The following is a 26,664-nucleotide window of genomic DNA, read 5'->3' as shown; positions in this document are numbered from 1 at the left end:
GGCTGGAGCCCCTCTGGAGCCAGGCTGGGAGAGCTGGGGGTGCTCACCTGGAGAGGAGAAGCTCCAGGGAGAGCTCAGAGCCCCTTGCAGGGCCTGAAGGGGCTCCAGGAGAGCTGGAGAGGGACTGGGGACAAGGGATGGAGGGACAGGACACAGGGAATGGCTTCCCAGAGGGCAGGGCTGGATGGGATCTTGGGCAGGAATTGTTCCCTGGCAGGGTGGGCAGGCCCTGGGATAGAATTCCCAGAGCAGCTGGGGCTGTCCCTGGATCCCTGGCAGTGCCCAAGGCCAGGCTGGATGGGTTTGGAGCAGCCTGGGACAGTGGGAGGTGTTGGGGTGGCACGGAATGAATTTAAAGTCCCTCCCAACCCAAACCAGCCTGGAATTCCGTGATTCCCTCTCCATGGATGAGCTCAGCTGCCCCAGCCCTCACACAGCTCCAGCCTCACAGCTGGTGCAGCTGTGGAAGGGTCAGTGACGTCACACAGGTTTCTTTGGGAATCCAGCTGCTTCCCACCATTCAAAATCCACTTCCAGCTCTCAGGGAAAGAGGTGAAATGCTCCCACTTTATGGGGTGAGTAACATCCCGTCCACATAGGCCTGACTAAGTGGCCACAAGGATTTAGGCAGCACCAGGGTGTTTGAAATAAAAATTTAAAGAGTTTTCCCAGGAGCCTGCTCTTAAGGAGTTGGTCATCACAGTGGAGAGCAGAGCAGGATGGATCTTGTCCCGCTCACTGCACAACCCTGTTCCGGCATTTCCTGGTCACTTCTGTAAATCAGGGATTGAATTATTGAGGGAACAGACAGCACAGCAGTAATTCCAGCTCTGTGTTGCTCTGGATATGAAATTCCAAATGAAATTCTTGCAGTGTTGCAACAGGAGAAACAAATGGGAGAAAGCAGGAAGGAAATTTAGGATCCCTCAAAACCTGATCTCAGAATGTGCCACGTTTGCAGTTCCAGGTGTCAAAAAAAAACCCCAATTCTGGTCACCTAAAACCTCTGGGACCACCCTGTGCTTCTTTTCTTAGTGCAGAAGAAAGTGGCTGCTGAGAATTCAGCTTCTCTGCATGATTCAAATTTCAAAGCCGCGGTAAAAACGGGAGAGTGGCTTCTCCATCCTGAGCAGAAGAGCCCAAATCCAGGGAATTTGGCTGCCTCACCTGTATTCTGTCCGTGTAGTTGTCCAGAAGGAGAACTCCCGAACTCGTCACCTTCTTGGTTTCCACCATAGTCTTCAGATCAGCCAACAGGCTCATGTGCTTGGACATGTCAGTGGCCAACACCTTTCCAGAAGGGGAAAAAAAAAGGATTTCAGGAGGGGAAACCACAAAAAATGATGTTTTTCGGTGAAGGAGGGAGGAGGGCATGGCCATACCATGTCGATCACCATCTTCCTGAGGGTCTGGCGCTGCTTCTTGGTCAGGTTCTGGAAGATGTCACAGTGCTCCTCCTGGAGCAGCTTGAAGCCCACGGCGAGGTGGTGGTTCTCCAGCACGGATTCGTCGTTGTACATCAGGGCCAGCTCGGAATCTGGGGAGGGAACACCAAAGGTGGGACTCCAGCCTGGGAAATGTGGGATTTCCAGCAGGGTACTGAAATGTTTTAATGGGGGAAAGTTCCCTCTGCCCATCCCTGGAAGGGTTCAGGGCCAGGCTGGATGAGGTTTGGAGCAGGGATACGGGGTGATTTTAGGATTCTGGGATTCTTTTTGAGCTCCATGAGTGCCAGCCCCCAGCAACACTCAGTTGTCTCAGTTACAAACCACTGGTAACAGAATCCTGCAAAAACCCTTCCCAAAACACAACAATCCCCAGATTTTGGAATCCAGATCCATGCCTGGCCTGTGGCAGAACACAACATGAAGCCCTGTATTTGGCTTCCTGGTTGTCAACAGCAATAGGATTATTTCCCTTATCCTCATGGTAAAGTTTGCACTCGGGGCTGGCAGAATTGGTTTGTGTTAGCAAGTAGTAAATATTGACTTTACAAATTGTGCCACAACGGTTCCCTTTGTCAGGGATCGCATTTTAATTCCTGCTTGATCCCAAAACATCTCGCTCCCTTTACTGCGCTGTACTTTGAGAGGGCAGCACAGCCTGCAAGTCGTCATTTGTGGCGGGTAAAAATCATTCCCATTACTTTTGGGGTGAAACTGGGAGAGATTTGGCACAAAACTCACTTGTGTTAATCAGGAATTGATTGGAGACCCCGGGGTGATCCACGTCGTGGATGGCAGCTGCGAAAATGGCAGCGAGGATTTCCAGATCCGTGAAGACGGCCTAGGATGGAGCAACGGGAACCTGTCAGAGGGGTTTAACCTCTCAACACCTTGGGGAGCTGGTTGAGGGGAACAAACTTTTCCAGCTGGTGTTTTGGGACAAGGCCCTGCCTCGGGAGAGAGGTGAAACGGAGATTCCACCAGCTGAGATTTCCGAGTGCTGCCGGCCCGGCGCGAAGGGAGCGCTCGGAGGAGCCAGCGGCGCCCACCCCACGGGCAAAGCCGAGCCCAGCAGGGCACTCACATCCAGGGCAGGGGTGGAGAGCAGCACGTGGGTGGACTGGGCCACGTCGGCAGCGTGCAGGCTGTTGTGGTAGGCCACGTCCGAGTGGTAGTGATCCTCCAGCGTCATCATGTACGTCACAAACGTGTCCGACGAGATCTTGAAGGTTTTCAGCAGATCCCGCTCCTGAGGGATCAGAGCAGGAACATGAGGGTCACGTGGGGCTGGAGCAGGCAGACAGGAATTGGATGTGAAAGCACCACTGGAAGCAGTGGGAATTCTGCATCCTGGGGTTACCCACCTGGAATATGGCGTACATGATGCAGGTGAGCGGCCGGTTGTGGGAATACCTGGCCACGTTGAAGATGTTGAGGCCCCACTTGTTCAGGTCTTCCAGTTCCTTTGGAGAGCACAAAAAGAGAAGGGTTTGGATGGTTTTCTTCTGTGTTTCCCAAAAGCTCACACATTTAATGGTTATTGTAATTATGTAAGTGCTGAACATGCGAGCTTAATGAACACAGAGTAACCGAAGGGCTGATTTTGTGTTTCTTAATTGCTCTCCTCAGCCTTCATCACCTTCTCTCTTTTCATTTTAGGCCTATTTTCATGTATTTTAATATGCTCTTAGGGCTACCATTAATTACAGCTTTTCTAATGGCCACATAATTTCAGGATATTAATTCCAAGGGGGAACAACCCATTCCCGGATCCTCCCAGAAGAGCAGGAATCTCCCATACCTTGGCCAGGTGATCTTCCTTTTCCGTCTTCACCCCAAATCGTGAGATGCTGGTGTTGTTCAAGCTGGAGCTGTGCATTAATTTCTTCACCCCGCTGATCTGTGTCATGAGCTGCTGCTTTTTCTTCTTCTCCCTGTCCTTCTGTGTGGGAGAAGGGATCTCCACGTCGTTCTGCTTGTCTGGAACAGATCAGGGGGGAATGGGTGAGCTCCCAGCACGTCCCCCAAAATCAGCCCTCCAGCTGCTGCCTCTGCTCCCCACTTCAAACTCAGGGGGCTCTGCTTTTGGCATCCAAAAATAAAAAAAAACACACAAAAAAAACTGATTAAAAAAGCTCTGGTTGCTCTCCTGCAGCCACTGCGTGGTTTGGGGACGCTGGACACGTCCAGGAATGTCTCTCTGTGCATGGATGTGGCACTTGGGGACACGGATTAGTGCTGGGAATGGTTGGAGCCCACCATCTCCAACCTAAATGATTCTGTGATTTTTCCATGCCTGAAAGGCACCAGGTTCTCCTCAGGGATAAATCTCAGTTAATTTTATTCTCGGTTTTCGGGGGAAAAAAGGGAAAATTATATTATATTATATTATATTATATTATATTATATTATATTACATTACATTACATTATATTACATCATATTATATTATGTCATATCATATCATATCATATTATATTATATCAATTATATTGTATTATATTGTATTGTATTGTATTATATAATATTATATATAGATTTATTTTTTTACATATAATGATAATATAATAATATATTACATTAACATATAATTATGTAATATAGTATAATATAATCTTAATACTATATTTATAGATATTTATATTTATGTATTTATTTTAATATTTATTTTTATTCATAAATTTCAGGGAAATAAAATGTTCAAACAACACTTTTTTTTTTTTCCCCCCTGAATAAGGTAAAACCACATCAGTTTCCCCTATTTTCACTTTTTAGGGTCAATACCCCTTGCTCTTAAAACCAGTAACAAATGGGTGTCAGTGATTTATTAAAGATTTTTCCTTTATGGATATGTTTGGAATAACATCCTCAGAGATAATCACAGTTTCAGTGGATGTGAAGAGGGCCCAAACTTGGCTGTGGAGATGTTTTTAGTAAATAATTATATCTTTAAAACCACGTGTTATTTACCGCCCTGAATTTCTGAGAGCGCAGATCCAGTGGCTCATTACTTCCCCCCAAACCGTTTTCCATGGATTTTCCCACGACCTCTGCACACCTTGAGGACCTCCAGAGGCTTCCAGGCAGGAGTTACTTTTAATTAAAGCCCTCTGAAATCCCGAGCAGCAATTAGGAAAGGAGCCATTATTCACAGCAGAGCCCGGCTGACATCAGTGGGTGTTCCCTGGATTTTGCTGAAGGACTTTCCTCTCCATAATCTCCTTAGCAGTGACTAAGACAGCTCCAAATGGCCATTCCGGAGCAGAAATCCCGGGTTGGTTGCATGGTTTGTCCCCACGGGGGTGGCGGTGGTGCCCGGCCCTTGGTGTGACCAAGGGTGAAACCACCGTGGTCATCTCCGACCTTCCCGCGCCCTGTCCTGGCTGGGAACGCTCGGCTGCACCCTCTGCTCCTCCCTGGAGCCTTCCCAGCTCATTTCAGCACGGAATTATGGACTGAGTTGGGATGGGAGGGAGGTTAAAGATCGACAGGTTCTGTCCCTTCCACCATCCCAGGCTGCTCCAGCCTGGCCTTGGGCGCTGCCAGGGGTGTTGGGCACCCTGTGCCACAGCCTCATCCCCTTCACAGCAAGGAATTCCTGCCCAAGATCCCGTCCATCCCTGCCCTCCTGCAGTGGGAAAACATTCCCTGTGTCCTGTCCCTCCTTGGCCTGATAAAATCAAAAGGCTGAATGAAATCACATGATCTGGGTTTAATATCTCTGCATCATCCCCAGCTTTGGAGATAAATGAGTGTCCTACCCACATATCTCTTTTTGTTTGTTGGTTCAGCCTCCTCTCTTGCAGACTCCCGTTAATTTGGGTGTTCATCTAATTTAATTAAATTTTTAGGGAGGAAAAAATGAAACAGCCGTAGCAGCACGATTTCCTGAAACAGCTTTGAAAAGCTTCCCTCGTTTGTTTGGTTTATTTTTTATTAAGATGAGCAATCAGGCTGCGATCTGGAGAGCCTGTCCCCCTCAGCAGGGCCAGGCCCTGAGTGGCCTCACACGGGGGATGTCACCCCAATGTCACCCCAATGTCACCCCGATGTCCCCAGGCACAGGAGGAGCAGCACGGGGATGAGCAAAGCGCTGTCCTGCCCTGCCAAGGGAGCTCCTGAGCACGGGGAATAGCAGGAATTCAGACCTGGAGCTGCTGGAGAGATTCCAGAGGAGCCCCTGGAGCTGCTCCAGGGCTGGAGCCCCTCTGGAGCCAGGCTGGGAGAGCTGGGGGTGCTCACCTGGAGAGGAGAAGCTCCAGGGAGAGCTCAGAGCCCCTTGCAGGGCCTGAAGGGGCTCCAGGAGAGCTGGAGAGGGACTGGGGACAAGGGATGCAGGGACAGGACACAGGGAATGGCTGCCAGTGCCAGAGGGCAGGGCTGGATGGGATCTTGGGCAGGAATTGTTCCCTGGCAGGGTGGGCAGGCCCTGGGATAGAATTCCCAGAGCAGCTGGGGCTGTCCCTGGATCCCTGGCAGTGCCCAAGGCCAGGCTGGATGGGTTTGGAGCAGCCTGGGACAGTGGGAGTTGTCCCTGCCGTGGCTGGGGTGGCTCTGGATGATCCTTATGGTCCCTCCCAACCCAAACCAGTCTGGAATTCTGTGACTAAAACAACCCCAGCAGCAGCTCTGGCTCATCAGCCCCTGCTGGGATTCAGGCTCCACTGCCCTGAGTGTTTGTGGGGTTTATTTTTGGTGGCCACATTGGCATTTCCCACTCCACACTCACATGGAGCTGGGAGGAGCTGACCACCGGCCAAATCCCTGGATCTGCCCCTTTGTGCATCCCAATCCCGTCCTATTCCCTGCTTGAATTCACGCTCTGGCTTCAGCTGAGCAATAAAATCAATGCATTCCCACAAAGCAGCTCCAAAGTTCCAGGGATTATTAACGCTGTGGATTGCAGGCTGCAGTTGCAGCTGGATATTGGAATCACTTTAAAATCCTTAATGGGAATAATTGTGTGTCACACAGGCAATGCTTTCCAGGCTGTTCCAACCCCGGGCCATGAATGCCCAGCACCCACAGACTCTCTGGAGCTGTTGGGTTCAGGGGTGTCCATAAATATGAGGACACTCATTTGGGATGCAAATGGTCACAAATCCTGAAGCTGCTTCCTGAGAAAATCCCGTTTCTCCTAGCAAACATTGAACAGAGGATTCATTCATGTCCGTGGAGCTCGGAGCTCCTACAGATTGAACGAAATGCAAAATATTCCGGTTTTTCCCCCTGACTTGTGGTGCAAAATGAGCAGATTTGCACCAAGTAAGGAATAAAATTTTGGTTAGGTTTAGTCTGAGCCCCGTCTCTGGGGGAAGGTGCAGCTGAAGGAGGCAGCGCCGGCTCTCTGTGGCTTTGTCCTTTCCATAAGGTCACCACAAAAACCCAGCATTGCATAAGGCAGCCAGCACCAGCCCCACGGAATCCTCCCAGAAACATCCCCTGGAATCCTCCCAGGAACATCCCGAGGCTGGGGAAGGAATTCCTCTGTGGATACATTTATCCAAACACCATTCCCCCCCCTCCCGCAGCCACTCCAAAGCGAAAACCCCAAGAGGGAAGCTGTCAATGGGGGCAATCAGGCTGCTCTTAACCCTTCCCTGAGGCAAAAATAAATATCTCGGGATGCATTCCTTACCCAGGAAAGTGTTGGAAATGTACTCGGACACTTGGTTGCCGGAGCGGCTCATCTCGGACAGGTGTGTGAGCTCCCGGTTCAGCATCCTCTTGAACTGCCAGGGGGAGAGCACAGAAAAATGGCATTTTTATGGAATCCTGTCCCAAATCCACACAGCCTTAGCACGGGAGACTCCCCCAGCCCGCAGAATTCCGCGGATATTTGGGATGGAGGCGACAGATGGTTTCATTTCCATCCTGCTCGGCATCACCGTGACTGGATAATTTCTTTTCAGCCCCCGGAGTTGATTTCCTCTAAAGATGCTCATTAATTGTTACTGTCACAAACGAGGAGAGAACGGTTCAGGTAAATGTCTCCGAAAGCTCAGCTTTTTATCTCAGCTTGAGATTCCCCACCCCTGAACCTTCTTTTGTTCTGGATTTTCTCCATTTGCTCCATTTTGTATTTAACAAACAACTGCATATCCGGAGGAGAAATCTGCCCTAAATCTGAAGATCATTCGGCAAAATGTGGGATTCAGGCATTATTCCCTTAAATATTCATGCTGTGATCCTGCTGGTTTTATAATCCAACATTTTCACTGCTGCATCACCGAATTCCCCCCAAAAATGACATCCATGGACTCTGCATGCACACTTACACACATGATCAGCCAAAACACACAGAAATCGGCGCTTTTAAAGAATATTTTCCTCACAGAGGCTTTCTCCGAGCACAAAAATAATAATAATTAATAAAAAACCAGCCATTAATAATTCAGTAATTAATAACCCTTCAGGAATTAAACCCACCTTAATGTAACCCCAAGACACAGATAACAAATAATTGGCTTCAGGCATTTTGGAAAGCTCCTGGCGAGCCAGCACAAATCCTCCCGGAGAAATCGCCGCTCCGACGGGAGAGGATCCTTTCCCAATCCCAAAAAATCAGCGTTCATCCGAGGCAGAGATCCCACAAAATCCTGCAGCTGCTGATCCCAGCCTGGCAGCGCATCCTCCGCCCGTGGGTGGATGCGCTCGCCCGGGAGCGAGGGATGAGATCCGGGAATGCACAAAGGAACGGGAATTGATCCGCACGGATCCAGCTGCGTGCCTGGAAGCGCTGGGGAATTTGGGATGCTGCTGCTCCCGAAGGAGGTCCCCGCTCCACAGGAGGACCATCAGGGAAGTGATGCTGATTTTGTCAGCTCTGCTAACACAGCCATGTTTTTTGGGAAAAATTAAAATGGAGGAAGCTGCGGGAATATTTAAATAAGGGGAAAGCAAGCAGCAGTCTCCTCTCTGTTCCTGCTTTGCTTTAATCCTATTCCTTACAGAGACTTTCAAAATATTCCCAGCTGGGTTTTTTAAAAGCGTTTTTCACGTTTTCAGTGTGATGGGAGATTTTGCTCCTCCGTGGTAAAGGGCAGAATGCAGCAAAGCAGCAAAATGTCCCTTTACAAAGGGAAATATCCTTCAGATGAGAGGTATAAAAAAAGAATCGCCTTAAATCTCTAACTGCAATTCATAAATTCGTATATTCATTCTTAAAAGAAAGCAGCCGTAACATCCCTGCCCAAGGCAGGGGGTGGAACGAGATGAGCTTTAAGGTCCTTCCCAACCCCAGCCATTCTGTGATTCACCATCCAAATTTCAATATTTAATCAGTTCTGCAGGGTTTTTTTGTTTCAAACGGACAAGCAATCCCTTTATAGGGAATCTGGAGCCGTCCTTGACACGGAATCCAAAGAGAATCCCCTTGTGCCGTGCTCCCAGCACGGGATCGCTGGCATGTGCAGCTCTCCCGCTGCTCAGGACGTCCTTGGCGACTGTGCCGGGAACACAGCACGTGCCAGAGGCCAGAATTCCCAAAATAAAAGGGCCATCTTTGCTGTGAAATCCTTTCCTGTCTCCAGCTGCCTTCCCAGCTCCCAGGCTCTCCTGGGAAGATGGCACGAGGCTGCCCCACGTGCTGTGGGACACGTGCCCAAAATCCCGGCCTCCGCTCCCTCTGACAGCCCAGGCCGGGCAGGGCACGGCTCCAGAACATCCAGATGGGATTCCAGCTCAGCCTTTGGCCACCTGGAGCAAAGGAAGTTGTGACCCATCTTCTCCTCTCCCTGAACTCAAGATTAGCAGAGGTGGGAAGCTGATGGCACCTAAGGGGGGTCTGACCTGCTGGGACAACGGCATCTCCCACAGCAACCTGCCAGTGCCACAGAAACTGGGAATTCTGGAATGGCTTGGGTTGGAAAGAGCCTTCAATCCCATCCCATCCCACTCCAGCCATGGCAGGGACAGCTCCCACTGTCCCAGGCTGCTCCAAACCCATCCAGCCTGGCCTTGGGCACTGCCAGGGATCCAGGGACAGCCCCAGCTGCTCTGGGAATTCTATCCCAGGGCCTGCCCACCCTGCCAGGGAACAATTCCTGCCCAAGATCCCATCCAGCCCTACTCTCACCATCACACAGTGAGACCTCACATTCAGGGTAAGTCAAGCACCTTAAATCCTGTCTCATGGGAATCACAAAGGTGAGGGATGTGAAGGTTGGTGTCCCCTGGGATATGGCCAGGAGAGGGATGTGAAGGTTGCCATCCCACAGGACACAGGAAGGGTTGGGATGTGAGGGGCTCTGGCTGCCCAGGAACACATCCCCCAGCGCTGGGCTACAGATTTTGTCCCGCAGGGTCTCCTCCAGCAGGAGGGACAAAATCCCTTCTGAAACTGCCAAGCAAAAGCTGTGAGAAGGAGCGTGAGGAGCAGCAGGGGTGGGAGCGAGGCAGAGCGAGCGCTGGCAGGCGAGGGGAGCCCTGACCCCATCTCTCCTCCCTGTGACGTCTTTGCAGCAGCCGCAAGCAGCAGCCCGGACACGTGAGCCTCCCACAGCCCCGGAGCCCAGCGTGTGCTGCAGCATTTCCCTGCATCCAGGCCTTTCTTCGGGAGCCAGGGAAACGCCGGCAGCGGAGGACGGCAGGAACCGCTCTCAGGTTCCCTCACAAGCAGCCGGGTGAGCCCGGTGGAAGGGGCTTTACCCCACAGAGAGAGGCACAAAGTGATGTTGTGACCAGCACAAGGTCACCCCGGGCATCTGCAGCAGAGAAAAACCCTCGGGATTCTCGGATCCCGTCGGGAAGCGGGAATCTGCCCCCCGCAGCCTTTATCTCCCTCACTTTTGCAGCCTTTTATAACCACGGGCAGCAGAATCCCAGCACTGCCAAAAGGACTGCGAGGCTCAAACCCAGCTGAGCTTCCCGGAGCTGTGGGAATTCCCACAGGATTTGCAAAGTTTCTTGGGATTTGTCATCCCAAAAAGTGCTGGCACCGTGGCAGGATTCACTTTATCACACACCCCCCACCCTTTCAATGACACCGAGGCATCCTGGATGTTCCCCTGCTCGTGGCGGGGTTTTGGGATTTTTCCTGGATGTCTGGATGCTCTGGAGCTGCTCTGCTTCCCGGGAATTGCTCCGCAGGGATCAAGCAGGCTGCAAGGATCAATGGTTTATGCCATGTGCAACCCCCCTGTAGCAATCCCGACCTTCAATCCGTGCGGCAGCGGCAGGGAAAACAAACAGATTGCAGGGAGCGAGGAGAAAATTCCAACTGGAGCAAACCCAGGGATTGGGGCTTTGGAGAGCGCCGTGTGTGGTTACGGTAACGCCCGGCGGGTAATTACGGTAATGCCCATCAGCATTATTTTCATTAATTTCCTAATTAATAATCATCCCCCCGCCCTTTCCAAAGGAAATTAGAGCTGACAAGCTCACTAAGAGATGGGAATTAGGAGTGTATGGATGAGGAGGGGATGCTCACCCCAAATCCAGGGGGTTTCCCTTAAAAAGGAGGGAATGGGGAAATGGGCTCAGCGCTCCCTTCCCTCCAGCCCAAATTGTGGCCACAGGACCGTGCCATGAGCGCCTTTAACTGCTGGCAGGAGTGCAGATAACACCAAAAAGATGAAGCCCAGGTGCCATTTCCCAGATCAAACGTTCCCAGCGAGTCTGGAAGCATCTGGAGCCTTGTGTGAGGAACAGCGCCGGCATCGCCTGGAGCTTTCCTGTTTTCCCTGCTCTGAAGCAACTGCAGAACTCATCTGCACCAAATTAAGTCCCCCAGCATCGAATCATGCTTTGATTACCAGCAGTGACCCTATTCCATGCATCCTGTGCTCCAGGGAATCACGGTTCCCTCCCAGCTCCTCTCCAGCCGTGCGTGAGGGTGGGAATTTCCTTGATTTCCAGTGGGAAAGTTCGCTCCCAGTCCCACACCAAACCCTCGCTGCTCAGGGCTTCTCCCCACCTTTATTCCTTTGCTGAGCTCTGGTTCCAGACACGGAAATCCTCGGTCAGGGGCTCTGGGAGGGTGGTGATGTTGGCACCAAGGGCTGGGAGCTCCTGGAGCCTCCTGGCAGCTGCCCTGTCACCCCGTCCTGACCAAAAGTGCGTCATTTCTATGTGGAGAAAAAAAATTTGGCCTAATTTATGATCGAATTTGACAGATTTAGGAGCCCAACCACGTTGGGGGGCCCAGGGTGACCTCACCACAACTTTGCAGGGCCTGAAGGGGCTCCAGGAGAGCTGGAGAGGGACTGGGGACAAGGGATGCAGGGACAGGACACAGGGAATGGCTGCCAGTGCCAGAGGGCAGGGCTGGATGGGATCTTGGGCAGGAATTGTTCCCTGGCAGGGTGGGCAGGCCCTGGGATAGAATTCCCAGAGCAGCTGTGGCTGTCCCTGGATCCCTGGCAGTGCCCAAGGTGGGACACTGGGGCTTGGAGCAGCCTGGGATGGTGGGGTGGGATGAGATGGGCCTTAAGGTCCCTCCCAACCCAAACCATTCTGTGACCCTGATGGGGACTGGGAAAACCTCCCTGACGGTTTAGTGTGGAAATTCCCACTTTTCTGGCTCTGGCTCTGGACAACTCTGTCCTCTCCTGAGGAGGGCCAGGAAGAAGCACCCAGAGCCTCGGGCTGTGTCACACCGACTCCAGCCATGAATCCTGCTGCCATTCCTGCTCCCTCAGGACTTTGGAGAGGCGTTCCTGGCACATCACAGGGAGAATGAAGAAGGGAGCAGGGACGTGCTGCTGATGGAAATCCTTTGAAGTGGATTTAGCCCAGCTGCGGTTCCCCGAGGCCAGGAGTCCTTATGCAAAGAGGCTGCTGAAAACCGGGAGTCATCGCAGGAGCGATCTGGAGATAAAAGAGCAGCTGGGATGCTCCGGCCTGGAGAAGCTCTGCAGGGAGAGGGATCCTGCCCCAGCTTTGATGGGGGAATCTCGCTGCAGATCTCCGGTGTTTATAAACCCTGCTCCTGACCCACCCTTCTGACGCAGAGCTCCCATCGCCGGCTCTCCCAGAAAACCCCAGAACAAAAGCACTTCTGGGCTGAGGGTTACTCTCGCTTAATTAGCCGGGTAATTAGCGCAGGTCCAGAGGGGCAATTAAACCTCACTGGGACTGCAGGGAGCAGCTTTTTTCCTGGGATTCGCGGGATGCCCGGCTCTGGGAGCTGGGAAGAGCCACCCCTCACCTGCCTGAGTCCCGTCAGGAATGATGAATGAGGGAAATCCATCCATCCATCATCCATCCATCCATCCATCATCCATCATCCATCCATCATCCATCCATCCATCCATCCATCCATCATCCATCCATCATCCATCCATCCATCCATCCATCCATCCATCCATCCATCCATCCATCCATCCTCTATCCATCATCCATCCATCCATCCATCATCCATCCATCCATCCATCCATCCATCCATCCATCCATCCATCCTCTATCCATCATCCATCCATCCATCCATCATCCATCCATCCATCCATCCATCCATCCATCATCCATCCATCATCCATCCATCCATCCATCATCCATCCATCCATCCATCCATCCATCCATCATCCATCCATCATCCATCCATCCATCCATCATCCATCCATCATCCATCCATCCATCCATCCATCCATCCATCCATCCATCATCCATCCATCCATCATCCATCCATCCATCCATCCATCCATCCATCCATCATCCATCCATCCATCCATCATCCATCCATCCATCATCCATCCATCCATCATCCATCCATCCATCCATCATCCATCCATCCATCCATCATCCATCCATCCATCCATCCATCCATCCATCCATCCATCCTCTATCCATCATCCATCCATCCATCCATCATCCATCCATCCATCCATCATCCATCCATCCATCCATCCATCATCCATCCATCCATCCATCCATCCATCATCCATCCATCCATCCATCCATCCATCCATCCATCATCCATCCATCCATCCATCATCCATCCACTGGCAGCGGGCTCAGACAGGGAATGGGGAATTCTGTCTGGGATGGGGATGGATGCCACACTCTGCTCCAAATTAAACAAAAAATGGGATTAATGCCACCCCGCTGAAGGAATATTTGTTATGCCCAACCTTCTCCTGACATCTCATTCCTGTGTTGCACTCCTGGAGTTTGGAATTGTGGAGCATTTCTTGGGAAGTCTGGAAGTCAAGAGTTAAAATTCCTGCATGTGGAGCAGCGGGAATGCCGCTTATCTGTGTTTTCCTGCTGATACATCACTTACAGAAAGGACCTTTGTTTCATAATTCCCATCGATTTTCCTTCCTAGGTACTCCATGGAGAATGATGGGAAGTGCATTTAATGCTTCAATTTTAAAAAAAACCCAAGAACCACGAGCCTGTTTCGCACTAAAGGGCACTAAAGGAGAAAGTTTTCAGCCGTATTTCAGTGCCTGGAGAAAAGTGAAATGGTTGCAGTCAACTATCAGTCATTAAAAAAAAATCAAATTTCTTTTGCAACACTTTCTAGTTCTTAATTTCCTAAAACAATATCACGTTTAATGCGCCAGAAACTCTTTTTTTAATGAGATACAAAGTACTATTTGTTTTTTGGGTTTGTTTTTTTTTTGTTTTTTGTTTTCCCTTCAGCTGATTTTGGAAACCCAAAAGTAAACACAGCCTTATGAAATCTCCAATTTCACATCAAAGCAGCCTTGATTTATAGAGACGTTCAAAGGAAGACTTTAAAGGAGCAACATCATGACCAACTTGTTGGCCTGATGTTATTAGAATAATTTAGAAATCCACAATGTAAATGTTGATAAATAAATAGCAGGTTGCCATAAATCAGCATGTGGCTGCTCATGAAAGCGAGAACATCTATCTGATGTAGACAGAACAATATTCAGATTTTTCCTCCTCCCTGCACAGTGAAGTTTAGCATTTCTGAGAGCGGCAGAACCTCCCTTGGGTGGGACGGGATTTACGCAATGCTGGGGCTTTAAAAAAAAAAAGTGATGAACTGGAAGTTGGAGCTGAGTGTTTGCAGCGCTGGGGCATTTCCAGCTCATTTCCAGCCAAATGAACTCGAAATATGCAAATCGCTCCCGATGGCGGAAAGGAGAAGCTCCCTGCAGGAGCCTGCCCGCGGGTTTGTGCTGCTCCACAGCGAGCCTGGCTCGCTCCATTCCCGGGAATTCCGGGTGTTACTCAGCGCCGAGAGAGGAAAATCCCCCTCGGCAGCCGCGGGGAAGGGCTCAGCTCACGGGGAAAGCTTCCCTGAAAATCCGTGTGTGTCATTTGTGGGCAAGGTGTGCCCGGCCGGGATGGGGCTGGAGAAATCCTCCTGTGCCCTGCGGGGCCGGATCTGCTCCTGCCTGTTCCTGCAGCCCGGTCCTGGAGTGTCCAACACTATCCCAGATCCCAATCCTGGAGTGTCCAACACTATCCCAGATCCCAATCCTGGAGTGTCCAACACTATCCCAGATCCCAATCCTGGAGTGTCCAACACTATCCCAGATCCCAATCCTGGAGTGTCCAACACCACTGCCCATGGATCCCAATCCTGGAGTGTCCAACACCAGCCCAGATCCCAATCCTGGAGTGTCCAACACCAGCCCAGATCCCAATCCTGGAGTGTCCAACACCAGCCCAGATCCCAATCCTGGAGTGTCCAACACCACTGCCCATGGATCCCAATCCATGATCCCAGTCCTGGAACATCCAACACCACCCTGGATCCCAATCCCAACACCACTGCCACGGATCCCAGTCTCAGTATTCCACCCGCACTGCCCAAGCCCTTGGGCCGGGTTTCCATCGGTCTGGATTGATGTGGAACACCAGGAGTGGCAGAGTTTAAGGTTTCAGAGAAGCCCACACGGGTCTGGGTTGGAAGGGACCTGGAAAACCATCGCGTTCCGTCCCTTCCACACCCTCCAGCACCCCAGGCTGCTGCAAGCCCTGTCCAGCCTGGTCCTGGACAGTTATTTCTCGCTGTGTGACGGACAAAGGACAGATTGTTGGTCTCCTTGGGTGGAAAAACCCCAGCAGGGAGGTTTGGCCCGGCCTGAAGCTCTGGAGGAAGCTCAGGTTGGTTTCTGCTCCACCCAAAATGCTTTTCCAATATCCAGAACAGGTCTCTCCTACCCAATTCTTTTGGCAGCTACATTTGGAGTCTGCAGCTGATCTGGGTGGGTTTTGTATGGATTTCCTCTCTCTCCCCCTCTGGAAGGTGCATTTTATAACACAAATTGCACTGCTGGGAGGAAGAAGCACACAAAAGGCCCATCCAGGCCTGGATAACTCCCCAGAGCAGCGTGGTCGGTGTCCGCACCAATTTCTCATCCCAGCACTGCTTTTACTCTTCCCTCTGAGGAGAGGCGAGTAAACAAAAGCAGAAACAGGCCAGAACACTCGTTCTGCAATGCCATTTTTAGCATTTCACCAGCTGGAAGAATGCTGGATGTGTTGAGGGCAGAAGGAGACAGAGCAAGGGGAGCTGCTGAGAACCAGCAGCGCAAAATGCAAACCTGCAGCAGCTCGTTTGTTGACACCAAGCTGATTAAAGAGAGCCCTGACAACATCTGTGGCCCGGAGAGCAGAGAGCGCTGCAGGAGCTGCGGATCTCAGCCCCAAATCTTGTGTCAGTCACACCCTTGCAAACCACAGCCTCGGTGCCAGAGGAAGCCGAGCCACTGCGTCAGGAGAGCCCACAAACCAAAGAGCCTCCCTGCTCCTCTGGGGAGCTGGGACATGCTGGGAATTTGGGGTGGGATAACCTGGATTATAACCTCAATCAGAAAAAAACACCCCTAAAATAACAACTAACAGAGCCTTTGTCATTTAACAAGAGAGCAGTGCAATTAAACATGGGATTTTGTTAATCGTCTGAAGCAGCAATTTGAATTTAATTTAAATTTGAATCAAGCTCTGCAGTCATCATTTAGGCAAATCCAGCTGGGGTTTTACCTGAGTAGGAGAACAGGCTCTGGAAAATTCAAATAACTTTGTGCCCTGAGAAGACTTTTCCAAGATGCCCATGTTGGAAAAAAAAAAAAAAAAAATAAAGATGATTCTGGCAGCTTTGAATCGACAGAAGTTTGTTTTGGGATAAAGAGGGAATCCTGGGAAGAGGGCAGTGAAAATCCAGGGAAGAAGTTGGTGTAGCTCAGCATCCCCTCAAAAAAATGTGGCAGCTGGTCCTGCCAAAATGAAAATGAGCTCAATGCAAGCATCAAACCCATACAGGAGGCACTAATTAATGGAGATAAAATGAAATGAAAACTCCTTCTCACGCAGAGATAGGCAAATGCTCCTCAGAATCCCTTTGCTGCCGTTGGCCCAGCTGTGCTAAACCAGCAACAAGGTGAGGCACTTCTGGTTTGTTTGCTTTAAGCCAGGCTTTAATCAGGGGAATCTCTTCCTCTCAGAGCTCTGAGGGTGAATCTCCATCCCAAACCATCTCCATGACTTGTCCTGCCTTTGATAACTCAGCATCTCTCAATTCATTTCCCTTGATGCAAATATTTGGATCAGCCCCGTGGAGCACAACTGGGGAATAAAAATGAGGAGTTTGGAGTCCACAAAATCACTCAAAACCAGGATGAGGATTAGGACTGACCTGAAATCCTTTTCAGCTCCTTCATCCCGAGTGATGTCACCAGCACCCTTCACTGCAGAGAGGTCCCTGCTCCCCACATTTAGTCACTCTCCAGTGCTGCCCTCAGCTCATGATTCATTTTGAACCTGCCTTTGAGCTATTATTTATTTAAGCCCCACCCTGACGTGTTATAACGTAAAAGTCTGAGAATGCAGAACTTTTAAAACCCCATCATGTCCCAGGAAAGCCAGAATTGGTGAAAGGGCACGCTGGAAGGTCCTGGGCACCGTTGTGGGCCCGAGGATGGGTGACAGCTCCCCAAAACGCTCCTGGGGAGGAGGGTTTGAACCAAAATTCTACGGCCAAAGCCTTGATCTCTACACCAGCAGTGGCCAAGGGATCCCCCTTGGATGGGCTTTTCCCACAACATCCCAGAAGATGGGAAAGCATCCAGCACTGAAAATCCCTTTGCTCCAGGAGGGTACCCAGCTGGTGACACCATCTCCTGTCCCCACACATCCCACAGCCAATGCTGCCACTTTCCAATATTCCAATTTAAATATCCAATATTTCCAATATTCCAATTAAAATATCTGCAGCGGTTTAACCAAGATATCTGCACAGACAGCCCAGAGGGCTCGCAAGGACAAAATATTACATTATAAAATATCTCTGGCTCCAGCATTCCACCCCACTTTTAGGGCATGTTTGACAACCCCGGAATGATTTGCTCAGAGGGAAACGAGCACGGGAGGAGGAGCACACGGGCAAAAAGTCCATTTATGATGACTGGTACACAGGAGCTGACTGGGACCAAGCTCCCCAAATCCCGAGGGGTCTCCAGCCTGGCTCAGATCCAGCACCCAGAGCTGTTCCCTCCCCATCCAGCAGCTTTCCCTGGAAGCTCCCGCTCACCCCTCTGAGCAAACCCCGCTCCCGCAGCGCCCTGTCCTTTAGCACAAGGACATCCTCATCGCGGACACCACCAGATAACATCCAGCTGCTGGAATAACCCTAAAACGAGCCAAAAAACCAGCTCCTACCTCCTGGAGCATGTCTCCGGCTCGGGGTCCTGCTCGGGCAGGGAATGGTTAAAGAGAGACGTCAAAGCGGAGCGGGGTGCGGGGGGTGCGGAGCGTGGCCGGCCCCGCCGGGGCGCTCCGAGCGCCGCTTCCCCAACGCAAATCCCCGGCAATAGCGGCGGAGCTCAGTGATTCATCCCGCCTCGGAAAAACAGGAGACGTGGAAGTGTCTTTGTTCCGCCGAGGCGAACAAACCTCTCTTTGTGCGGCGATTAAACAAAGGAAGTGGCAGCGCAAAGCCGGGGGAAGACTAAACAGCTCGGCACCGCTTAAGGGAAACATCACGTAGCAAGGGGATGGGGCTGGGGGCTGCGGGCACGGCACATCCACCGCTGGCACTCGGCCGCCACCTCCAAAGGTTTACATTCGTGGCCAGATGTTTGTTTAAGCACCCTTAAACCTTAAACCTTAAACCTCCGCTTTTCGGACCGAAGCGCCCTTTGAAATCCAAGCAAAACGCGATGGGTTGTGTTTATGTTGCGGCTCACAGGGGAGAGAGGAGAGCGGAGCGGTTGTGCTGGAGTTATCCAGAGCTTGGGAATAACAGAAACATCTTTAAGAGCTGCAATCGCATTTTAAGGATTCACAAGGAAGAGTCCTCCAAGTATCAGCTTGGGTAGGGACAAGAGAGTTTGTAAAGTCATGAGAGGATACCACTCACACTCTATTTACACTTTGAGTACCCCAGAGATGACAAATTCTGCTCTCCGTGGACTGCAGGAATCTCTGAATTAGCCTGGTAGGATTGAAGGGGAGGCAGAGGTGCTGCTCAGCTCCCTGGAGTATCTCAGGTATCTCTGTTTGGGCTGCATCCCGCACTCTGCAGCTCTGCAGGAACAATCCGTGTTCTCCTTCCCTCCGTTTCATGATGGGATGGCCCCATGAAAACCTGGAGCTGGCCAGGCCAGCATTTCAACTGGGAAAAAAACTGCTCCTTCTCATGATCCAGGGGATGCACTGAGCAAATCCTGCCCCACATCCCGAATTGGGGACTAGAGCTGGTCCCATCTGCAGCAAAGTGAGGCTAAGGACAGCTGCCTGATGCCAAGACAGAAAATACCCCTTTTTTATCATCACTGACTCACAATCCCTCCTGACACAGCAGTTGATGCAGCTGGAAGCTGGACAGGGTGATAAACGCAGGAAAAATTGAGTATATACGTAACAATAATGTAAATTAGTGTGGTTTGCTCCCTCAGGCATTACCTGCAGAACTCCTTCCAGGTTATTTTGTTTCAGTGCAAAGCTGCAGGGCCCTATCACCTCCCAGCAAAAGAAGTTAGGAAATCCAGTGTTAGGAAAAACAAACTCCCTTCGTGGCAGCTGCAAACAGGTATTTTTGCAGGTTATTTTTTTTCTCTCTCTCTAAATTAGAAAGATGAGACGTGCAGGGTTATTTGTGCACACAGCCTGGGCTGGTTTGCACTGGAAATGCATCAGGACTCGGTGCCAGCCCCAAGGGGAACGGAGCTCCCCCTCTCTGCCCGTGTCCGTGGGGTCTCTGCGGGGTCCCCGGTGTGAGCACAGCCCCTCCAGCCGAGCCGCTCCTTCCCGAGCTCCTCCTGCGCTTAACCCCCGCCTTAACGAGCAATACGCACATGTTTTAATCGCTGCCTTCCGAACCCCATTAGCTCAAATCCCGGTTGCCGTCCCGCATGGCTCTTCCCCCTCCGCTGCCTCCTTTTATTTTTTTTTGGATTTTTTATGGGTTTTTTTTGTTGCCGCAGAATCCCCCCAGCGCTCACGGATGCCGAGAGCCTCCCTCTCCGCCTCTCTCCGCGCTGTTGTTGCAACTCTGGATTTTCTAAACTACGTCTGTCAGGAAGGAGACAGGAAATTCGAGTCACACTTGCAACAGCTGTGCCATGCCTACTATCAGGCTCAACTGACGTAGTTTGGCTTGGGTGGCGCGGGGCCAGGAACTGGCGAGAGCGGAGGTCAGGAAGATAGGTCAGTGTTTATTCTGCTGCTGCTCTTGGGAGCATGCCGAGCCCATTTGCTTTCTTCCTATCTAGACTGTTTCTCTTTCCGTTTTTTTCTTTAATAACGCTCAACCCGAGCATCCTGTTTTCAAAACATCTGCCGGCTTTGCTATTTACCGGTGACAAATGGAGATGGTTCGGAGCTGGGACGGGATGCTCGGAGCGGGGAAGGGAGGCTGCAGAAAGATGCAGGAGGGAGCCAGCACTGCCAGGAGGCTCCGTCTGCCATCAAAACCTCCTCCAAAAAAATAAGCCACGAATCCCCCCAACCATCAGGCATCGAAACGAAACTTTCCAACCCAAACCGTGGCAATATTTACAGCTCCAGAGCAAAGGCGAGCGAGGTGTGAGGCCATTTTATGCTTCTCTTTCACAGCTGAAAACTGTGAAACTGGAAGTTGACCAAAAAAAGTGCAGACATTTCACAAACGGGTTATGAAAGAACAAAGTTTCAGGAAGCTTTTGCTCCAGCCAGCTGCCAGCCATCTGCACCCCGAGTAATCGCAACTTTAAAGTGCTACAGAAGCAATTTAGTTTCACCTTCACTAGGCCAGATTTGTCACTCAGCAAAAAGAAAAAAAAATTAAAAAAAAGGTAACCTCAAACTGAAGGGCGTCCTGTTCACACTGGAGGTGCAGCCTGAGCCCTTCTCAACTTTCATCCAGAGTTCCCTCAACACAAATCCAAAGGAAAAAAATAATATTTCTTTCTTGAAAACTCAGTCTATAAAATTTTTACTGCTTCTTTTGCCCCTGCACATCGTGGTAATCACTACCAGAAGAGGAAGCTGAAACACGGGATTTCTTTGCTCAACTTTTTCCCATAAATTCAGTTTCTGATTCAGCATTTCTGATTGTAGTAATTTCCAATTAGGCAAAAAAAAAAAAAGAAAAAAAAATAAAACAAAACAACAAACCATAAAAACAACAACATCGGTGGGCAAAACTGGGTTTAAAACAATGGAACTGGGCAAGGACGTGGATGCGACGGGAATTTGTGACAGTTCCAGGGGGCACAGCGGGGCTGGAAGCGCTGTCTGGGAGCCCTGGAAGGGGCAGGCGGAGGCTGGGAACTGCCAGGCTGGTCCTGGGTGCCCGGAGCTGTGCCCGGAGCTGTGCCCGGAGCTGTGCCCAGAGCTGTGCCGGAGCTGTGCTGGGTCTGTGCCCGGAGCTGTGCCCGGAGCTGTGTCCAGAGCTGTGCCCGGAGCTGTACCCGGAGCTGTGCCCGGAGCTGTACCCGGAGCTGTGCCGGAGCTGTGCCCGGAGCTGTACCCGGAGCTGTGCCGGAGCTGTGCCCGGGGCTGTGCCCGGGGCTGTGTCCAGAGCTGTGCCCGGAGCTGTGCCCGGAGCTGTACCCGGAGCTGTGCCCGGAGCTGTGCCGGAGCTGTGCCCGGAGCTGTGCCCGGAGCTGTGCCCGGAGCTGTGCTGGGTCTGTGCCCGGAGCTGTACCCGGAGCTGTGCCGGAGCTGTGCCCGGAGCTGTGCCCGGAGCTGTGCCCGGAGCTGTGCTGGGTCTGTGCCCGGAGCTGTACCCGGAGCTGTGCCGGAGCTGTGCCCGGGGCTGTGCCCGGGGCTGTGCCCGGAGCTGTGCTGGGTCTGTGCCCGGAGCTGTGCCGGAGCTGTGCCCGGAGCTGTACCCGGAGCTGTGCCGGAGCTGTGCTGGGTCTGTGCCCGGAGCTGTGCCCGGGGCTGTGCCCGGAGCTGTGCCCGGAGCTGTGTCCGGAGCTGTGCCCGGAGCTGTGCCCGGACGGGAAGAGCCGAGAGGGACGGGCGGGCTCCGGGAGATGCTGGACGGGAGCACCGACTCCCAAAAGTTGCACACAGGCTCTCACAACTCGCGTTTCGCTCTCTGCTGCCTGTCAGGATACTCTTGGCACTCTGCTCTCCTCCTGCTACCCTCACTTTCAACACCACGGACTTTTCCTGCTTTACTTCAGCGCTTTATTCTGTGCAGAGAAACTCACAGCTCCCCTCTGGCACCCACGGAAAGCTCCGCAGAGCAGCGGCCCCCGGAGCTGATTCCCTGTAACCATCCCTGCCTGCCCACCCTCACCATGTGCTGCCAAGCGGTGCCAGCCCAGAGCATTAAAAACCAAATTAAAACGTCACGGAAAGCCAAAACAGCCGTAAAATACCGGACCCACAATGTTTACAGTTCGCCGTTATTAATATTAAGCAATGAAGTTAATTGACTTCTGGCGTGGTGATTTGCTAAATGCGGGCGTTTGCACAGTGTTCCTGCTCATATCGGCTCCAAGGGACCGGCGCTAATTGAAACCTCTTTAATTTTTGGAAATGAGCCTGCAGCAGCGATCGGACTCTCCCCGATGTCCCGGATCGCGCTTCCCAGACTATCCCGGATGGTTTTCCCTGCTCCATCCCGGAGCTCTCTCCCTGCTCTATCCTGGAGCTCTCTCCCTGCTCCATCCCGGTTCTCTCTCCCTGCTCCATCCTGGTTCTCTCTCCCCGATCCATCCCGGTTCTCTCTCCCTGCTCCATCCCGGTTCTCTCTCCCTGCTCCATCCCGGAGCTCTCTCCCTGCTCCATCCCGGAGCTCTCTCCCCGATCCATCCCGGTTCTCTCTCCCTGCTCCATCCCGGAGCTCTCTCCCTGCTCCATCCAGGATCGCTCTCTCCACGCCACCCCCCGCGGGTCTCCGGGGGTAAACGCGCTCCCTTCACCACATCTGACTCGGATCTGCTGTCCCGGACGGACGCGAGGAAGGCTCGGGATCAGGCTGGGAGCCCCGCGCCTCCCCGCATCCCCGCTCCGCATCCCCGTCCCGCATCCCCGCTCCGCATCCCGGCGCCGCACGTGGGCTCACCTTGTTGGATGCCATCTCGCTGACGGAGCGGTAGGTTTGGATGGTCTCCAGCTGATCCAGGCACCAGTCGAGCTCCTCCAGCGTCTCCATGGCCAGCTTCTGGTAGGGTTCCTCTGCGAAGAGGCACACGGACATGTACTCGGGCTGGCGCTGCGGCCGCCTGTCCATGGCGGGGCCGCCCGAGCCGCCGCCAGCGCTGCCGGAGGGGCCGCTCCGCTCCCTCATCACGCGGCCGCCGCTGCGCTGCCCCGGCCGCCGCCAGCGAGTCCCCGCCCGCCGCCGGCCCCGGCCCGGCCCGCCCCGGCCCGGCCCCCGCCTCTCGGGGGGAACCGAGAGCCCCACGGGCAGGGCAGGGCCGGGCAGGGCTGGGCTCCGGGAGCGTCATCGCGGCCCCCCCTCCCCGGCTGCTGCGGGATCGGCCTCCCCCGCCGCTCTCGGGATTCTGCTCCTGCGCCAGCCCCGCTCCCCGCAGCATCCAGAGCCTGCTCCCCGATAGCCCTGAACCCCAACAGCCCTGAACTCCAACAGCCCTGAACCCAAACAGCCCTGAACCCAAATATCTCTGCTCCTCAACAGCCCTGAACCCAAACAGCCCATCAGCTCCCCATCAGCTCTGCTCCCCAACCCTGCTCGCTTCTGGCCCCCAACAGTTCTGCTCCCCACATCCATCAACTCTGCTCCCCAACCCTCCAGCCCTGCTCCTTAACTCCACCAACTCCCACTCACCACCAGCTCTGCTCCCCAGCCCTGCCTGGTCCCATTCCCCATCCCTGCATCCCTGCATCCCTGCATCCCTGCATCCCTGCATCCCTGCATCCCTGCATCCCTGCATCCCTGCTCCCCATTCCTGACCCTGCTCCCCATTCCTGACCCTGCTCCCCATTCCTGATTCTGATCTCCATCCCTGCATCTCTGCTTCCCACTCCTGGCCCTGCTCCCCACTCCTGGCCCCCCTCCCTGTCACTCCTGGCTCCCCAGCTCTGTCCCCATCAGCCCCACACCCCAGTGCTCCCCAGCACGCCCTGCACCCCAAACCCACCGTCCCTGCTCCCACCGTGCTCAGCCCCCTGACCCTGCCAGCAGGACACCCGAGCAGCTCTGGTGTAAAAGTTAAGGTTTCCACAAGAGGATCCAGTGAATCATAAAATCTCCCCGTGAATGTAAGTGCTCCTCATAATCCCGGTAACACATGCTCGTCCCATAAATCTGTCACAGCTAATGGATTCAGCGTTTCTACGGGCAGGTACCAGTGACAGCACAGGCCAGGATTGCTCAGACACACTTGGGAGATGAGCTGGAGCTCCAGGTGTGTCCACCTGTCCTCCCCACCTCGTGTCCCTCATGTCCCTCATGGTGTCCCAGTGTCCCCAGGGGAAGGAGCTGCACCCGGTGCTACTGTCCCTCCTCTCTATCATCGATGGGAGCTCAGCTGGAGCTCCAGGCGTGTCCCCCTGTCCTCCCCACCTCGTGTCCTTCATGTCCCTCGTGTCCTTTGTGTCCTTCTTGTCCCTTGTGTCCCCTCGTGTCCTTCTTGTCCCTCGTGTCCTTCTTGTCCTTCTTATCCCTCGTGTCCCCTCATGTCCTTGTCCCTTGTGTCCTTCATGTCACTCGTGTCCCTCATGTCCCTCATGTCCCAGGGGAAGGAGCTGCACCTGGTGCTGCTGTCCCTCCTCTTGGTCATTGATGGGAGCTCAGCTGGAGCTCCAGATGTGTCCCCCTGTCCTCCCCACCTCATGTCCCTTGTGTCCCCTTGTGTCCTTCTTGTCCTTCTTGTCCCTCATGTCCCTCATGTCCCTCGTGTCCCTCATGTCCCTCGTGTCCCTCGTGTCCCTCATGTCCCTCGTGTCCCTCATGGTGTCCCAGTGTCCCCAGGGGAAGGAGCTGCACCCGGTGCTGCTGTCCCTCTTCCCTGTCACTCACCACATTAATAAAACAGCACCTTCCACTCAATAATTGAGAATTATCAGCAAATAAAGAACAAACAGCAAAGAAACGCTGCCAAAGGGAATTCAGAGACAAACCTGGCACAGATACTTAGGAAAGATTTGGCAAATCCAAATCTTTGTGGCATTGGGAATTAATGGGATTTTTCTTTCTGTGCTGACAGAGCTCCAGACATTGAAAGTTCTCTCATTGCTGCATAACCAAACAAGCTGCAAAACCAACAGCCAAAATCACACAAAGCTCACTGTATTTTCCTTTCTACCTGTGAGTATTCCCTCTCAACTATTTTATCATATAAATGAGAAAATAAAATAATAAATAAACAAATAAAATAATAAATTAATAAAAAAAATAAATAAATAAACAAGTAGAATAAATAAATAAATAAAATAAAAAATAAACAAAAATAAAACCCAAAAGGGCTCAAACCACTTGTTGAAAAAAATGTTGGGATTGATAAAACCAACATGGGTAAAATAAATTTAGGGACAGATAAAATAGATGAAAAATAAAAAATGTAACATAAATAAAATAAAATGAAATAAAATAAAATAAAATAAAATAAAATAAAATAAAATAAAATAAAATAAAATAAAATAAAATAAAATCCCATCTCAGCCGAACTAAAACTCGTGTGTTTAAATCAAATCCTGTGTTCCTGTCCTGTGTTCTCCTGCTCTGAGACTCCTCAGGAAGCGCAGCCAGGGCATGTGTGCATTCCTGGAGGAGGAGAAGGAACAGGTTCACAGAGACTCTGACACCAGACCCTAATTTTAGCCTTTTGGGGGATTTCCAGCCTTGCCCAGGTCTGCAGGACCCGCTGCCACTGTCACTTCACTTGCAACCCTCACCTCGGAAAGAGCCAGCAGGGAATGCAGGGCCAAGAACAGAAATCTTGGTATTGAACCACTCACATTCCCCAGAGCTAACAGTCAGGATATTCCTTTACTCTCCAATCTGAGTTTTATGTGATAAAACTTAATAAATAAATTATTTATATTTATCTATTTATATATTTATATATATATATAATATATATTTTATATATAAAATACATATTTATATTGATATTTATGTTTATATTTATATTTATATTTATATTTAGATTTAGATTTAGATTTAGATTTATTTATATTTATATTTATATTTATATTTATATTTATATTTATATTTATATTTATATTTATATTTATATTTATATTTATATTTATATTTATATTTTAAATTTTTTATATTTTTATATTTTTATATTTTTACTTTTTAATATTTATATATTTATATTTCTCTTTATGTTTTTCTTTTTTTCTATTTATATTTCTCTTTATATTTATATATTTATATATTAGTATATTTATATATATAAAATATACATATACATATACATATACATATATTTATATTTATATTTATATATTTATATATTTATATATTTATATTTATATTTATATTTATTTATATTTATATTTATATTTATATTTATATTTATATTTATATTTATATTTATATTTATATTTATATTTATATTTATTTATATTTATATTTATATTTATATTTATATTTATATTTATATTTATATTTATATTTATATTTATATTATATAGGAAACTTAACAAATAAAATAATAAAATTTTATGTAATGAAACTTAAAAATAATTACAAGTTTTATGTAATAATAAAAAATAGCTATTGCATATTAAGGATATCGAGGTGAATTAGGAAACTTGAGGGCTTGGAGGGTTTGGCTGAAAGTATTTTATATTTATTTTTGGGTTTCAGAAGATGAGCTAAATACAGAGGGAATATTTTACAGATTCCCAGTGTTCTCAGCAATTTTTAGCAGGGTGCATCAGG

General features: G+C 50.7%; 1 protein-coding gene across 3 annotated transcripts in view; it reads right to left on the bottom strand.

Annotated features, from left to right (window-relative positions):
* The window catches only part of PDE4B (phosphodiesterase 4B), a 145,739-nt gene that overhangs the window by 5,219 nt on the left and 113,856 nt on the right, over nt 1-26,664 (bottom strand). For all 3 annotated transcript variants that reach the window (XM_088060364.1, XM_014250717.2, XM_088060365.1), the window contains 8 exons: nt 22,870-22,982; nt 7,084-7,177; nt 3,247-3,425; nt 2,810-2,908; nt 2,530-2,694; nt 2,187-2,286; nt 1,383-1,537; nt 1,168-1,290 (listed from right to left, as the gene is read on the bottom strand). In XM_088060364.1, the coding sequence (XP_087916490.1) occupies nt 1,168-1,290; nt 1,383-1,537; nt 2,187-2,286; nt 2,530-2,694; nt 2,810-2,908; nt 3,247-3,425; nt 7,084-7,177; nt 22,870-22,982 (1,028 nt within the window). The remainder of the gene's footprint in view (nt 1-1,167; nt 1,291-1,382; nt 1,538-2,186; nt 2,287-2,529; nt 2,695-2,809; nt 2,909-3,246; nt 3,426-7,083; nt 7,178-22,869; nt 22,983-26,664) is intronic.

The sequence above is a fragment of the Pseudopodoces humilis genome, chromosome 10 (genome assembly GCF_049639895.1).
Source record: "Pseudopodoces humilis isolate 2021_Gansu_Grassland_sample_001 chromosome 10, ASM4963989v1, whole genome shotgun sequence".
In the NCBI taxonomy this organism is placed as follows: Eukaryota; Metazoa; Chordata; class Aves; order Passeriformes; family Paridae; genus Pseudopodoces; species Pseudopodoces humilis.
This window is presented reverse-complemented; position numbering and strand designations above follow the sequence as displayed.